Source organism: Aplidium turbinatum, chromosome 1 (genome assembly GCF_918807975.1).
Source record: "Aplidium turbinatum chromosome 1, kaAplTurb1.1, whole genome shotgun sequence".
Taxonomy (NCBI): Eukaryota; Metazoa; Chordata; class Ascidiacea; order Aplousobranchia; family Polyclinidae; genus Aplidium; species Aplidium turbinatum.
In genome coordinates, this window is record NC_137472.1 from 39,442,727 (window position 1) to 39,456,561 (window position 13,835).

At 37.7% G+C, this 13,835-nt stretch overlaps 2 protein-coding genes across 2 annotated transcripts in view; one reads left to right on the top strand and one right to left on the bottom strand.

Moving 5' to 3' along the window:
* The window catches only part of LOC145778750 (NADH-ubiquinone oxidoreductase subunit 8-like), an 82,010-nt gene that overhangs the window by 38,444 nt on the left and 29,731 nt on the right, over positions 1-13,835 (bottom strand). The gene's annotated exons all lie outside the window — the stretch shown is intronic.
* Positions 1-13,835, top strand: part of LOC145778698 (uncharacterized) — a 56,421-nt gene that overhangs the window by 32,949 nt on the left and 9,637 nt on the right. Inside the window, exons 17-18 of the mRNA XM_082590254.1 lie at positions 5,623-5,722; positions 6,240-6,341. Of these exons, the coding sequence (XP_082446380.1) occupies positions 5,623-5,722; positions 6,240-6,341 (202 nt within the window). The remainder of the gene's footprint in view (positions 1-5,622; positions 5,723-6,239; positions 6,342-13,835) is intronic.

Sequence of the window (13,835 nt, forward strand, 5' to 3'; positions counted from 1 at the left end):
GTTAAGTGGTTATGAATTGTAACAAAACAATAATTGCTTGCTTTGCCAAGAATGGGTAGGTTTGCAGTTGTGAGCACCAAAATTCTTCCACAGTTTTTGAATGAAATTCAATGCGTAACTCTTTTGATCTCAAATCAATTAGGTCATCTTTACTGAGATCGTCATCGCTAATGTTGTTCAAGTCAAAAAGAAAAGGATTTCGAATCCATGTTTCAACTTTGTTCGGCAGATTTTCTAAATTAAAATAATGTTGAAATGAGATTTGCAGGGTTTCAAGTGTGAGCAAAATTTTCTCTCATAGAGATCAAATGAGTACATTCTCTTTGAGTTTCATCCATCAAGATAAGATCTTCTAACATTGGAAAGTTAGCGTAATTACCTGCTTCCAATCTGTGTTTCCAAACCGGCAACTTGGCTAAAAACACTTTCAGTTTTTCAGCTGCATCAATTATTGTCACACCTGGTCCTTGAATACCACGATTAACATTTTTAATATGACCAAAAATATCGGCTAAGTAGGCCATGCCGTATAGAAAACTTTTATTCTCGAACAAGTTTGAGAGGGGACTTCCTATTGCTTTCAAAAGAGTTGATACCTCATTTTTAGTTAATACCTCCGTAGATAACCAACGTACCTCAGAATGATACAAAAGTACGTCGTAATTTGACCCTACTTTTTGACAGAGTGCTTTAAAAGTACGGTGGTTTCCAGCTCTGCTTTTGATGAAATTAACCGCTTTCACGCAATTCGTTAGAATTTCTTTGAGACTTGCTAGTAGGCTTTGCTGCTAAGGCGTACCTGTGCAAGAAGCAATGGGTAACAACCACGCGAGGAGCTTCGTTTTTTACTAAAGCAGCAAATCCGGATTTGTTCCCGAGCATAACTGGTGCTCCACCCATGCATTTAGAACTTTTTTTTTTCCAAAATTTATCAAGGTAATCACGGACCCCCAGATGCTTTCTCACGGACCCCCAAGGGGTCCGCGAACCCCAGGTTGGGAACCTCTGCTTTAGAGTATAAGATTTCAAATTAAGTGGACTGAAAAGCAAGGAAGCAAACCTTTGTATCTATCAAGGAAATCATTAAATGGATTTTCGAAGAAACATCCGGTTGCTTTTTATATAGACGTTGAACGAAAGTACTTGTGAGCGTAGTAAAGTGTCATTAAATTATTCACTAAATATTAGGGTTGCCAAAAATGAACTTTAAGCTACATACAATTTAGTCGCTTTTCTTGGGTAAACAATACAACAAACATGAAAATATCATTGTGAATATTGTCACGAAACATTTGTGCACACCTGTGTGATGTTAGCATTTCAGAAATGCTGTATTTGCTAATCACTCTCTGCCTATGACTTAGGCTTTTTGTCAATCATATTTGGATGTTGGATCAGAATTTTTGTACCTTTGTTGCATTAGGCCAGTGGTTCTCAACCGGGGGTCCGCGAAAGCGATTTCAGGGGTCTGTAAAAGTTTCAGAGTTTGCAGCATGATTGATAAATTACGAAATTTAAAAATTGCTTGGTTGTGCTTTGTTTGTGTATTAGCCTACCGTGATCTTCAAACTGTACTTCCCAACGAACTGGTGCGATGTCCTTTGAAAGTTCAAAGGTTTGATTTCTTAACTAAAAAAGTATCATATAAATGAATTAATTTTTTAATAAGGCTATGTTCAACTTAATTCTTTTGAGACAGCAGTCTATTGATCTAACTTAGAAATACAAACGTTGGTCAGCAGTCTATCACCACTCACAGTTTTGCGATGACAAAGAATATAACGAATTAATATTGATTAGAAATGAAAAAGGAAGAAATTGTTTGTAACGGTTGCAAAATTCTATTGGTTTTTGATAAAATTTATTGAAAAACATCAAACCAACATAATTATAGATTATATAACCTAGGGCCTACTGATTTTTGATGTGCCAACATAAAGCTCATAACCAGTGTAGTACGTTGACGGCGTCAACTTTTTGATGACGCTGAGGCTAGCGCCGTCAGTTTATTTTTTAGTTGACGGAAGTGATAGCGTCGTCAACTATTTTGCCGATTTTAAGCGTCAAGCGCTATGCGTCATTTTTTGTTTTCATGGAAAATCTCGTTTCACAATGAGAGTTTAACAATGTATTCTGGCCAGCGCTACTCATCCGAATTACCCGCTTTCGCGTTGGTTGGAATGGCTAGGCCTACCTGGAATACAAGCGGAAGAAGTTCGCCAAATGGTGATCATTCATATCGTGAGCAGTATCGAGAACGAGAGATGAGAAAGAGAAAAATCAATGAAAGTCATCGCGGAGGTTGAAGATACTTTATTTCAAGAGCTCTATGCCCCTGAAAAGAGTGATGTTGGTGCAGTGGACCTCGTTAAAAGATTTATATATGCTAATCCATCACAGCACGCTTGGAGCAGATGATCTCTTTCCGAAATTCCGAGTAAACGTTTTCAAGGTTTTTTTTTTTAAATACAACACACCAGTACCATTCAGAGCTGCTGTGGAACGCATGTTTTCATTTGGAAAGGACATTATGCGTCCCAAACGCAGTAGATTGTCAGACAAACGTTTTGAAATGCTTGTGTTCCTACAAGGAAATAACTAAAAAGCTAAGCAGCTAATTAGAATACAGTCTCAAAACATATAACCATTAACCTGCTCTTTATTTATAGCCATTGTTAGCCTAAGCTTGGTTGCAATACTTCTGTTTTGTGAGACCCTGGCTAAAATAGCGCGAGAAATTAGCGCTGACGCTGACGGCGTCAATTTCTTTAAGAGCTGACGTAGTACTTTACGCCGTAAAGCTTTTAGGCAATTCGCGCTGACGCTGACGCCGTCAATTTATTTCATTGACGCGTACAACACTGCTCATAACATAATTTCGCCAATGTCATCAATCGTCATAAGTGTGTCGCGAGTTCACCAAATTCTTCTAAGTGTGTCGTTTCGAAACTCATGAAACATTTCATTCCATTGTAAGAGAAGCGTAGCCTGTACCAAAATTTCAGATAAAATTTTTTTAAGGGTCCGCGGCCGCTTCGAAGGTATCAAAAGGGGTCCGCCAAAACAAAAAGGTTGAGAACCACTGCATTAGGCTTTAGGTGAATCGGAAATTTGCGGATAGGTTTGCATCAACGTTGCTTAAACAAGGTTAGATTAAAACAAGGCAATGGAGTCGGAGTCGTGGAGGCGGAGGGTTTTGGCGCATCCAGAGTCAGAGTAATTCAAATGAAGGCCGGCTCCGAGTCCGGCTTAACACAGAACAAAAAACAATAAAAAAAATTTACAATTGTTTCAAAATATTATTTCTTGTTCTCCGTAGTGCGCTTTAAAACTTTACCAGAAATGAAAAGTGTATGTTCTTGTCAGTTTTTGTGAAAGTTTCCGTTTCAATTTAGATCACAACTTAAGTGAAATTAAGTTTAAACAAACGAAAAAGGACAAAAATTAAAAAAAACATTTGGCAACCCCACAAATCTGGCAACATTGAAGTCGGAGTCGGTCAATAATAATAATACGAGTCAAATAAAAGCCGTATATTTTCGCCCGATTCACAGCCCTGGACTAAAACGCTACAAACCTTTGATGATCGAGTCACTGAGTGTTGGAGTATTGTTACCAATGGAAAAAACATCGTAGTTGACATAACTTTGAGATCCTGTTTGAGCCTTATGTGCAGAAGAAGTGAGGGCGTTGCCGTGCCTTAAATACAGTTGTTCCAGACAATTGTTCACCTAATCAAACGTCATATAAAAACCGTTCAGGTCTACTGAATCTTAGCGTATTACGTCATGGAATTTTTCCTGAAAAATGAGCCAAAATTGCACCATCGTTCGTAAGACTTGTGTCAAACCTGTTTAAACATGAAACATTGCATCACCAATTTTGAACACCTGTTAGAATTGCGTGACAATGTCTTTCATTATTGCGTCACAGTTAGTGTTTACGTGAGTTTGAGATATCGCAAATTATTCTAGTCATTTTAAAATTGTTGCTTGAAGAGGTTGGTCGCATGTTTAACCAAGGATGCCAGAGCTTGGTTTTTCCACCTAGATCTGTTTTTTTTTGACCACATCTGGGTTTTAAGTTTTTTTAATTCAAATTTAGTTAAATCTAGGTTTTTTTGGTTTTTAACTTTCTACAGAGCTTGCACGGTATTAAGGTGCTGGGATTCTCGATAAATGGTCCACACTGCAATACAAAAATGATAAAGTAATGATTTTGCATCAGCTACTGCAGTCAGTGAGGTATCGTACAGGATGCTGAAGAAATGACCCATCTTTATGAAAATGTGGATGACTAAAAATTGGAGTAGTACAACTATTTGTGTTATTGAACAATGCAAGATTGTTATTCCGACAGGAGGATGAATTTCTCTCATTGGACACTGGGGCCGAGGGTTTATCCTTTTACCACCCCAGGTGCCCTGTGAGTTGCGGTCTCTGATTGTTGCCATTCGCTTCATTAATTTGAATTACCAGGACTCACCATGAGGAGGTTGGCTCAGATTTTCAAACTGCACACCACTTTATCTATCAATGTCCTGTATACCGACCACAAGATAGACATGTGGACCTAACAACGCTCGATGAATACACAAGCCATTGGCTGCTGCGCCTGGATGTAACAACGTAATCTGTGGCGGCCTCAAACGCAAAAAAGAAGAAAACTGAACGATTGAACATTAATTTATTGTGAATTTGAGTTATTCTTTTCAACATTATGTTCAAATGAAAAAAGCTAAGCAGGGTTTATTGCTAAGAACCAAGTTACAGTAGTTGTACACCAAACTGTAAGCACTTAGCAGGCATGATGATTCTCCTCAGCCGCAGTTTACAACTCATGCAGCAAAAAGTTTAGTTCAAAAGTCAAAACTAACCTCAATGGCTAGCCTATACACTCATACATCTAGTCAGTTTTAGAAATTTTGGTTAAACACACACTGAACCTTGCCAGCTAGACGCTTTACCATAAAGGCAATTTTGAACCAAAATCTTTGCTGTGGCCCATATAGGCCTACCAAGCTCTTGTTTTTGTATATAGTTATATTCCATATATATTAACTACCATACCAACATAAGCATGTATATTATATAATTATATATACATACGTGTTACTATTTGTAGCTTTCTGAGGCTTCTGTGTAATGATTTAAAATGGTGCTAAAAGCACTCGCAGGTTTTTTTAACCGCTTTACTACATATTTTCTGGACCTGGTTTTTTTTGCCTCATCTGGGTTTTTATTAGCACACAATCTAAGTTTATTGGAAATTTGTCGCTGGCATCCCTGTGTTTAACTGTTTTGCTTAGTGCTTGTCAGCTGGACGAAAATTTCCGTCTTTTATCCAAGTAATCTGTTCTGTAGTGACAAGTTTTTAGTGGTGTATCGCGTTGCACCCCATTTTCGACAGCTTTGAGGCTATTTTTACAGAAATACAATTCTCGAATAGACGTTTCCTGAAGAGTGTTTCTTTTCGGTCATTACATACAGACGAACGGATCTGGGAATCTTATGTTACAATTTTCCCACGAAGAGATTATGGTTTACCGCTGTGACCAACAGTCTTGAGCACCTATCAAGGTTTTGTGAACTTTGTAATGTTTATAGCTTTGTTGTTTTTCAGATCGTCCCGACTTTTAGCCTCGGAGCTACCTACATCGTCAGTGTCAAGGCAATAAATGGTCGTGCACAGAGTGAAGCTTCGACTGCCGAATTCACAACGGGTGGCTATAACTTGCAATTTATCTTGGTGTTACTCAATCTTTAAAACTGACTTAGTAGGCATGGTAGCTAAGTGATAAAACGTCTTTTCCAATCTTTCAAGTCCCTTTCAGTAAAAATAGCAACTTTTGCTGGCCTGAATGATGGTCTGGTTTCTGATCAAATGCAGTCAATGAAGAGAAATTATAAGAACTGTATTGTTTCTTGTTTTCAAGCAGAAGTGAGTTTAATGGATTTTACTCAAAAACTAACTGGCTTTTAAAAATATCACATTTTATAACCGGCATGGCAAATATTAAGATTAAAGCAGCTCAACGAATTAATGGTCTTTTTAAACTAAGCGTAAATGTTCACAAATAGTTTAGCACATTTAAATAAGACTCTAGGCATCACGAAAAAAAATGAAGCATGGAGAGTTGTTTTGGTGGAATACCTCGGATTACCTTTTAAAATTCTATAAAAGACTTTAAATCTTTGATTCAACTTTGATTGTTCAAAGTTTAAAAGTTATGTTCGTAGATCAACTGCCCATGATGTGCGATTGGATTTGCGATTATCTTGGGATTGAGGGGACGACATTGCAGAGCGAAAATGTGCTGTGGGTGACATCACGTTCTTCTGGTTAATTTTATAATTTGCTTTCAATTTAATATCCAGAATGGCTGCAGAGTATAGATTTGCTGCCACGTTTAAAAAATTGAATACGTGAATTCAAAAAGGGCCCAATTCCACATTTTGCCAATTTTTACTTTTTTGTGTTTTTCTCCTCTTCTTGGTGTCCTCTAAATGATGCGTGCCAAAACGGCCGCTTTACTATAACCAAAACGTGAGAAATGCTCGGTCAATATTTCTACTGAATGCAACAAGAGCCCAACTGGTGGAATTGGGCCCTTGTTGCATTCAGTCAGCTAAAGCGAAAATAGTGTTGGCTTTGTATAATCTGCGGGACTTTGCTCGTGGGACTTTTACAGCTGTAGCTAAATGTAGCAACAGCTTATTATTTATGTATTGAACATTATTTTTGCATTTTTAGAGTACTTTCTTTTGAATAAAGATTATTAATATTAGAATTGGCAGCACTAGTTTAGTTTGTCATACTGGTCTGTGGTACTGGTTGAGTAGCCTACAGCATCAGCCTTATTGTTATACAGTACGGTAGCCTTCAGTTTATCTCTGAATAAAAGGGTTAATTCCTATAAAGATGTCTGAACCAACAGTTACTGATGCAACTTGTGAAGAAGCTAGTGAAGTAAGAGGAAGAAAAAGAAGGAATGAAAAAGAATGGGGTCGAAATGCTGCTAAAAAAATGAGGGCTGAAGGGAAAAGTTACACAAATAGCAAAGGAAAGAAGATCGATGCAAGAAAAACTGGAAACAACTGCAGGTATAATAACTTAATTTCTGTAACAAAGAGCAACTTATTTTTTATGGTTGATTTTTTAGTTTTAGGCTAGGCCTAGCTTATAGCTTAGCCTACTTATCATTACAGTAACTTACCTAGGCCTATGTGTTTAATTTGGTCTTTCCTTTCAGTGCTGGTAATCAGTTTCAGCAATATTTTTTGTTTCCAGTTGTGCTTATGTATCATGGTATAGTCCTTCATGCAGCTATTAAGTACCGGTATCTTTAACTGTCACTACAGTACTATTTGTTGGCACTGATAGGCTAAAGTGTTTGTTATTCTTTTATTAGATGCAAAAGAAGATGCATTATTGGGCTAACTGATGCCACAAAATGTTGGATACTGCAAAATTTCAATGAGATTGGGTCCCAAGATGGGCAAGATGCCTATCTCTCAGCTTTGATAACATCTACACCCACCAAACGCAGACAACATTCACAAGGTTGCTACCTATGATTAGGCTATACTATACATGCATTGTGTCAGTTTATGTGGATTTGGTTGTACACTCTGAACTATGCTGCTTATATTTTTGAAGATTTACTAACTAGGCTATACCTTTTTTAGGTGAATCTCATCACCAACAGGACTTTCGGTATACATACAAGGTTAAGTTTGGTGAAATGGAGAAAGTTGTATGCCGTGAAGGCTTTGCAAGTCTTCATGGGATTGGGCCAAAGCGGATAAGACGTGTTGCTCAGTTGACTGCGCAAGGAACCACACCAAAGGACAAAAGAGGGAAGCATGGCAAACAGGTTACTAAAAGTGATGATATCAAGCTGAAAATTGATACTCATATTAGCAGCTTCCCATACCGGGTGTCTCACTATGGTGGTCACGGGAACAAAAGGCGCTATCTTGGGTCTGACCTCAATGTCCTTAAGATGTATACTTTGTTTCTCGAGAAACATTATCCACAACATTATGCTGAGTACAAAGATGGTAAAGACCCACAAAAGCTAGACTGTGAAGTGAAGTATCGGTACTATTATGAGTACTACAAACAAAATTTCAACTATGGCTTTGGGAGACCAAAGACAGATGTATGCACAGTGTGTGCTGAGCATGAAGCAAACATAAAACTTGAATCAAACGCTGCGGCTAAGAGAGCACTGAAAGTCAAACTTGATATACACAAGCGAAAAGCCAAAGTATTCTATACGGCACTGAAAGAAAAAACTGCACTGGCGAAAGACCAAGAGGACACAGAGTGTCTGTGTTTTGATTTTAAGCAAAATATGCCATATCCACACATTGCAACAGGGGATGTGTTTTATAGCCGGCAGTTGTGGTTATTTGTTTTTGGTATACATTCGGCAAAAACTGGTAAAAGTCGAATATATACCTGGCCTGAAACAGAGGCTAGAAGGGGTGTAAATGAGGTCTTGAGCTGTCTTCACGACTACATCACTAATCACCTTGATGCAAATGCACGCAAATTGCATGTATTTACCGATGGGTGTCGTGGCCAAAACCACAACAATACCATGGTGCAATACCTGCATACTTTAGTATTGAATGGAAGATTTGACTCTGTAACACACCGTCTGCCCATGCGCGGTCACAGTTACCTACCATGTGACCGACAGTTCGGCATTATCGAGAGGATGCAGAGAAGACGAGACCATGTGGAGCTGTACTCCGGATGGAACGAAATGATACGCGAGCGTTTCCAGCTAACCGTCATGAAAGGAAATCAAATGAAAGATTTCAAAGCTGCGCTTGGTAAATGCTACAAAACCAACGTGAAGGAATGGAAAATAACACAGTTCAAAGTTTTTAACTATGATGCTGTTAACAAGCTACAAATCGTAACCTCTACAGATATGAATGGGACGATGGAACAAAAGTTTCGCCTTTTAAAGCCAGCATTCACCCGAGTGGAATACCCCACTGAACCCCTGTACAATGGTCCATGTTCAGTTAATCCTAAGAAAGTAAAAGATGTGCAGTCACTGGCACGATATCTGGGAGAAGAGGGACGAGAATACATGAAGAGTTTGAATGTGCACATGCCTCACGGTGAACCCGAAGAAAACTCCGATTATGAAGAGTGACCATGACTTTAAAATGTTGTAAACATTGTTGCATGATAGTTTTTCCTTTCTCTGTGTAGTTGAATCAATCTTATTATATTCTGTGCCCATTTTCTTATTAATAAAATAGTCAAAAAAGAGTTGGTAACACATACTATCTTGTTGATTTGTAAAAGGGCCCAATTTTGGTGGATTAACTTCCCCAAAGCTTTGTAGCAGAACCTCCCCCTGATGAAATTTTCATGCTTTTTACTACTTACCAGTATATCTAAACATATAACCAATATTGAAGTTCCAGCACTAAGATAAATGGCAGTAAAAAATAAAACGCGTTTATCTCAAAATCACATTTCTGGTAATTGGGCCCTTGTTGAATTCATGTATTCAATTGCTTTCATTATTTCAACGTGTTGTATTTTGGTTTGGTTTTGTTGAAACAATGTACCTTACTTTTGTTCTCCTTAGGTCTCCTCTTTCGCGTTTTTGTTAATCACTGCTTCTCGTTTTGTTTCACAATATATTTTGGGTGCACGCCTTTTGAAAACATTCTTGCAATTTTGAATACAAGCAGAAAACTTTCGTATGACTGTTGTTGAATGAGTTAAAAACACAACACAACAGTTGATTTTTTTTTTTTTACTACCAGCTCAGTGGCCGAGTGGTTTCGCCTTCGGCTCTGGTACTGGTAGATCTGAGATCGATTCCAGGTCGGGTCAAACCGAAGACTTTAAAAACGGTACCGATTGTGTTCTATCCTGCATAGTGCAGTGAGAATGAGTCGGGTAATAATGTGATAACATCGTAAACCTGATATAAATTAAAAAATGAGCCCTGTCGCTAAAAGACCTTAGCTGTTGTAGAGCGACAATAAATAAAAACCATAACATTATTATTATTTAAATAATATGAGATGTTCTACTGGTGCAAATTAAGCTAAACTATCACAAGATGTATACAGTGACAATTTGCTTTTATTCCGACGTTTCGTCAATCAGACACGACTGACTTCTTCAGGGGGGCTAGACCAGGCAGTGACTACCTGTCTAGCATGGCAAACAGGACATATTGCTGAAAATGAAAACAAATAAACATGCAAAATGAAAATTCAACTTGTGGACAAAAACTATCGCGCGCAAAGTTTGAAATAAGATCGAAAAAAAGGAGAGACTTAATTGCTAACGATCAACAAGAAACTTAATAACAACAAGATAGGAGAGTGAACGGCATGAGTCATGAATCGAGTTTTGTACGCACTACTGCACAGTTTTACAATCAGCATGAAACCAATTTAAAAAAACGTCAAGTAAGCACTTACAATAGTTTTTTGTAGATAGCAGGAAAAGAGATGCCATCATTGCAATTCATTACATGAGGCTTTTGATTGATGAACCAACTTTCAGAAAACATTCGTTTTTTATAATCACTTTCAACTTTTAGAATTTTAGAATTGCTCCAAGTTATTTTATGATCTGAAGTTATGGCATCCATGCAAGGAGCAGAATGTTCAGGGCGTTGATATTTGAAAGCTCTTTTGTGTTCATTAATGCGAGATTTAAGATCGCATTTTGTTTGGCCAACATAAATTAAATTGCAATCATCACAAGAAACTTGGTACACTAAACCTGAGATTTCGCTTTGTTTCAAGAGGTCTTTTAAAGACGGTAAAAATTTACTATTGTCAAGAAAGGTTTCAAAGCGACTTTTACACCAATTTATGCTTTCTTGGAAATCCATTGAGGCGCAACGTATTGTGTAATGCTTTGTTCTGTCGTGAACGTTCATGGTTCATGCGAATCTGCGACATGTGTGTCAATGCGGTCATACAAAGTTTTAGTTACAGTAAGTTTTTGATGTTTGGGATGGTGTGAATTAAAATTTAAATATCTGTCAGTGTGTGTAGGTTTTTTGAAAATTGTAGTGGTCAACGTGTTTGTGGCATTGCGACGAATAACTAAGACGTCTAAAAATGATAAGGAGTTGTTTTTTTCATGTTCTGTTGTGAGTTGAATTGAAGAAGATATGCTGTTCAAATGTTGATGGAATTGGTTGACCGCAGACTTTTTTATAATTCAAAAAGTGTCATCTACATATCTCACCCAAAGTTGCGGTGGTGTATGGAATGAAGTGATGGCAGTGCGCAGTGGCGTAGCCAGAAAAAAAATTTGGGGGGTGCCAAATATTTTATGAATTGAAGAGAACAGCAAAGTGTTTGATTTTAGACATCGCCACCTGATGTGCAGTGGCGTATCCTGGTGGGTTGAGCAAGGAAATCAATAAAAGTGGTGGGGGGTTAGAGCGTGCAGAAGGCACGCGTATTGTAGGGGGGTCCGGGGGCATGCTCCCCCGGAAAATTTTTGCAAAATTACACTCAAATATTGGGTTATAACGCTTTCTGGAAACACTTTTAGGGTAATATTTGTATGAAATTTATTACCAGATAAACAGCTATTAACTTATTAAAGGTAGCTGTTACACACGAACGGGCAAAAATTAGAGAACACAAAAACTCAGCTACACAAAAACCCAACAGAGTAAGCGATTCTGAAATTGCTTCCACAGATTAGTTTAAAAAAGAAACATAAATCGCGTAAACTTTGCGCGATTTACGATTTGCAAAATGTATTACTGTCTTTCTGTGTGTCTAAAACAAGTCCTGGGGGTGATAATAGCCAGATGTCTTGGAAAACGATGTAACTTTATACAAATTATACCATATTTTCAGCAAAGGGTTCAACTTCAGAATCCAAACTTTGAAAATTTGGGGGGGCCATGGCCCCTTTCGCCCCCCCCCTGGCTACGCCTATGGCAGTGCGCTCAATGTATTCCATGAAAATGTAAGCCACGACCGGGGAAATGCAAGAACCCATCGGCGTACCATAAATTTGACGATAAAGAACGTTATTATAACAAAATACAGTAGACTCAAAACACAATTTCAAAGCTTCTGTGATGTCATTGATAGAAAGTTTAGTGCGTTCGTGTAAAGACTTATCTTGCGATAGTGATTGAGAGATAATCTGCAAACATTCATTGAGAGGAACGGAAGTAAATAAGCTCACATCATCAAAAGAAACAAAGCAATTATTGCAATCAACAGAGGTGTTTTTGATTAATTGTACAAACTCAGATGAATTTTTTACAGTGTATTCTTGGTTCAACAATGGCGATAAAATATCAATTAAAAATTTCGATAAATTATAAGTAGGCGAACCGATAAAAAAAAACGATAGGTCGAAGAGGGGTGTGGTTTTTATGAATTTTGGGCAATCCATAGATTTTCGGAGTTACACTCTTATTACACTTCAGACGATGATAAACTGGCATGACCACTACAATTATCAAAAAACCTACACACACTGACAGGTATTTAAATTTTAATTCACACCATCCCAAACATCAAAAACTTACTGTAACTAAAACTTTGTATGACCGCATTGACACACATGTCGCAGATTCGCATGAACGTTCACGACAGAACAAAGCATTACACAATACGTTGCGCCTCAATGGATTTCCAAGAAAGCATGCTTACCAACAACAACCTAAAAGTTTAGTACCCCCATCTACCCAGTATAAGTCTTTTGTTTCTTTACCTTATGTTAAGGGAGTTTCTGAAAAAATTCGGCGTATCTTAAATGAAATTGGTGTAAAAGTCGCTTTGAAACCTTTCTTGACAATAAGTCAATTTTTACCGTCTTTAAAAGACCCCTTGAAACAAAGCGAAATCTCAGGTTTAGTGTACCAAGTTTCTTGTGATGATTGCAATTTAATTTATGTTGGCCAAACAAAACGCGATCTTAAATCTCGCATTAATGAACACAAAAGAGCTTTCAAATATCAACGCCCTGAACATTCTGCTCCTTGCATGCATGCCATAACTTCAGATCATAAAATAACTTGGAGCAATTCTAAAATTCTAAAAGTTGAAAGTGATTATAAAAAACGAATGTTTTCTGAAAGTTGGTTCATCAATCAAAAGCCTCATGTAATGAATCGCAATGATGGCATCTCTTTTCCTGCTATCTACAAAAAACTATTGTAAGTGCTTACTTGACGTTTTTTTAAATTGGTTCATGCTGATTGCAAAACTGTGCAGTAGTGCGTGCAAAACTCGATTCATGACTCATGCCGTTCACTCTCCTATCTTGTTGTTATTAAGTTTCTTGTTGATCGTTAGCAATTAAGTCTCCCCTTTTTTTAGAACTTATTTCAAACTTTGCGCGCGATAGTTTTTGTCCACAAGTTGAATTTTCATTTTGCATGTTTATTTGTTTTCATTTTCAGCAATATGTCCTGTTTGCCATGCTAGACAGGTAGTCACTGCCTGGGCTGGCCCCCCTGAAGAAGTCAGTCGTGTCTGATTGACGAAACGTCGGAATAAAAGCAGATTGTCACTGTATACATCTTGTGATAGTTTAGCTTAATTTGCACCAGTAGAACATCTCATATTATTTAATTTAATGCCTGGTGAACAGCTTCATTCAATTTTCATTATTATTATTTGTTTTTTTACTATTGACACATTTTCGATTTCAAAGGCTAAACTCGTGAATGGGTCAAAACTGTGGCCTACGAAAATAGATGACGTAGACACCGTACTCAAGGCTTCCGAACAGAAGGCTGCAGGCAATTGCAGACAAACTGTTAATTGGGTTTTATGTTTGTGCGCAGTGTCTGG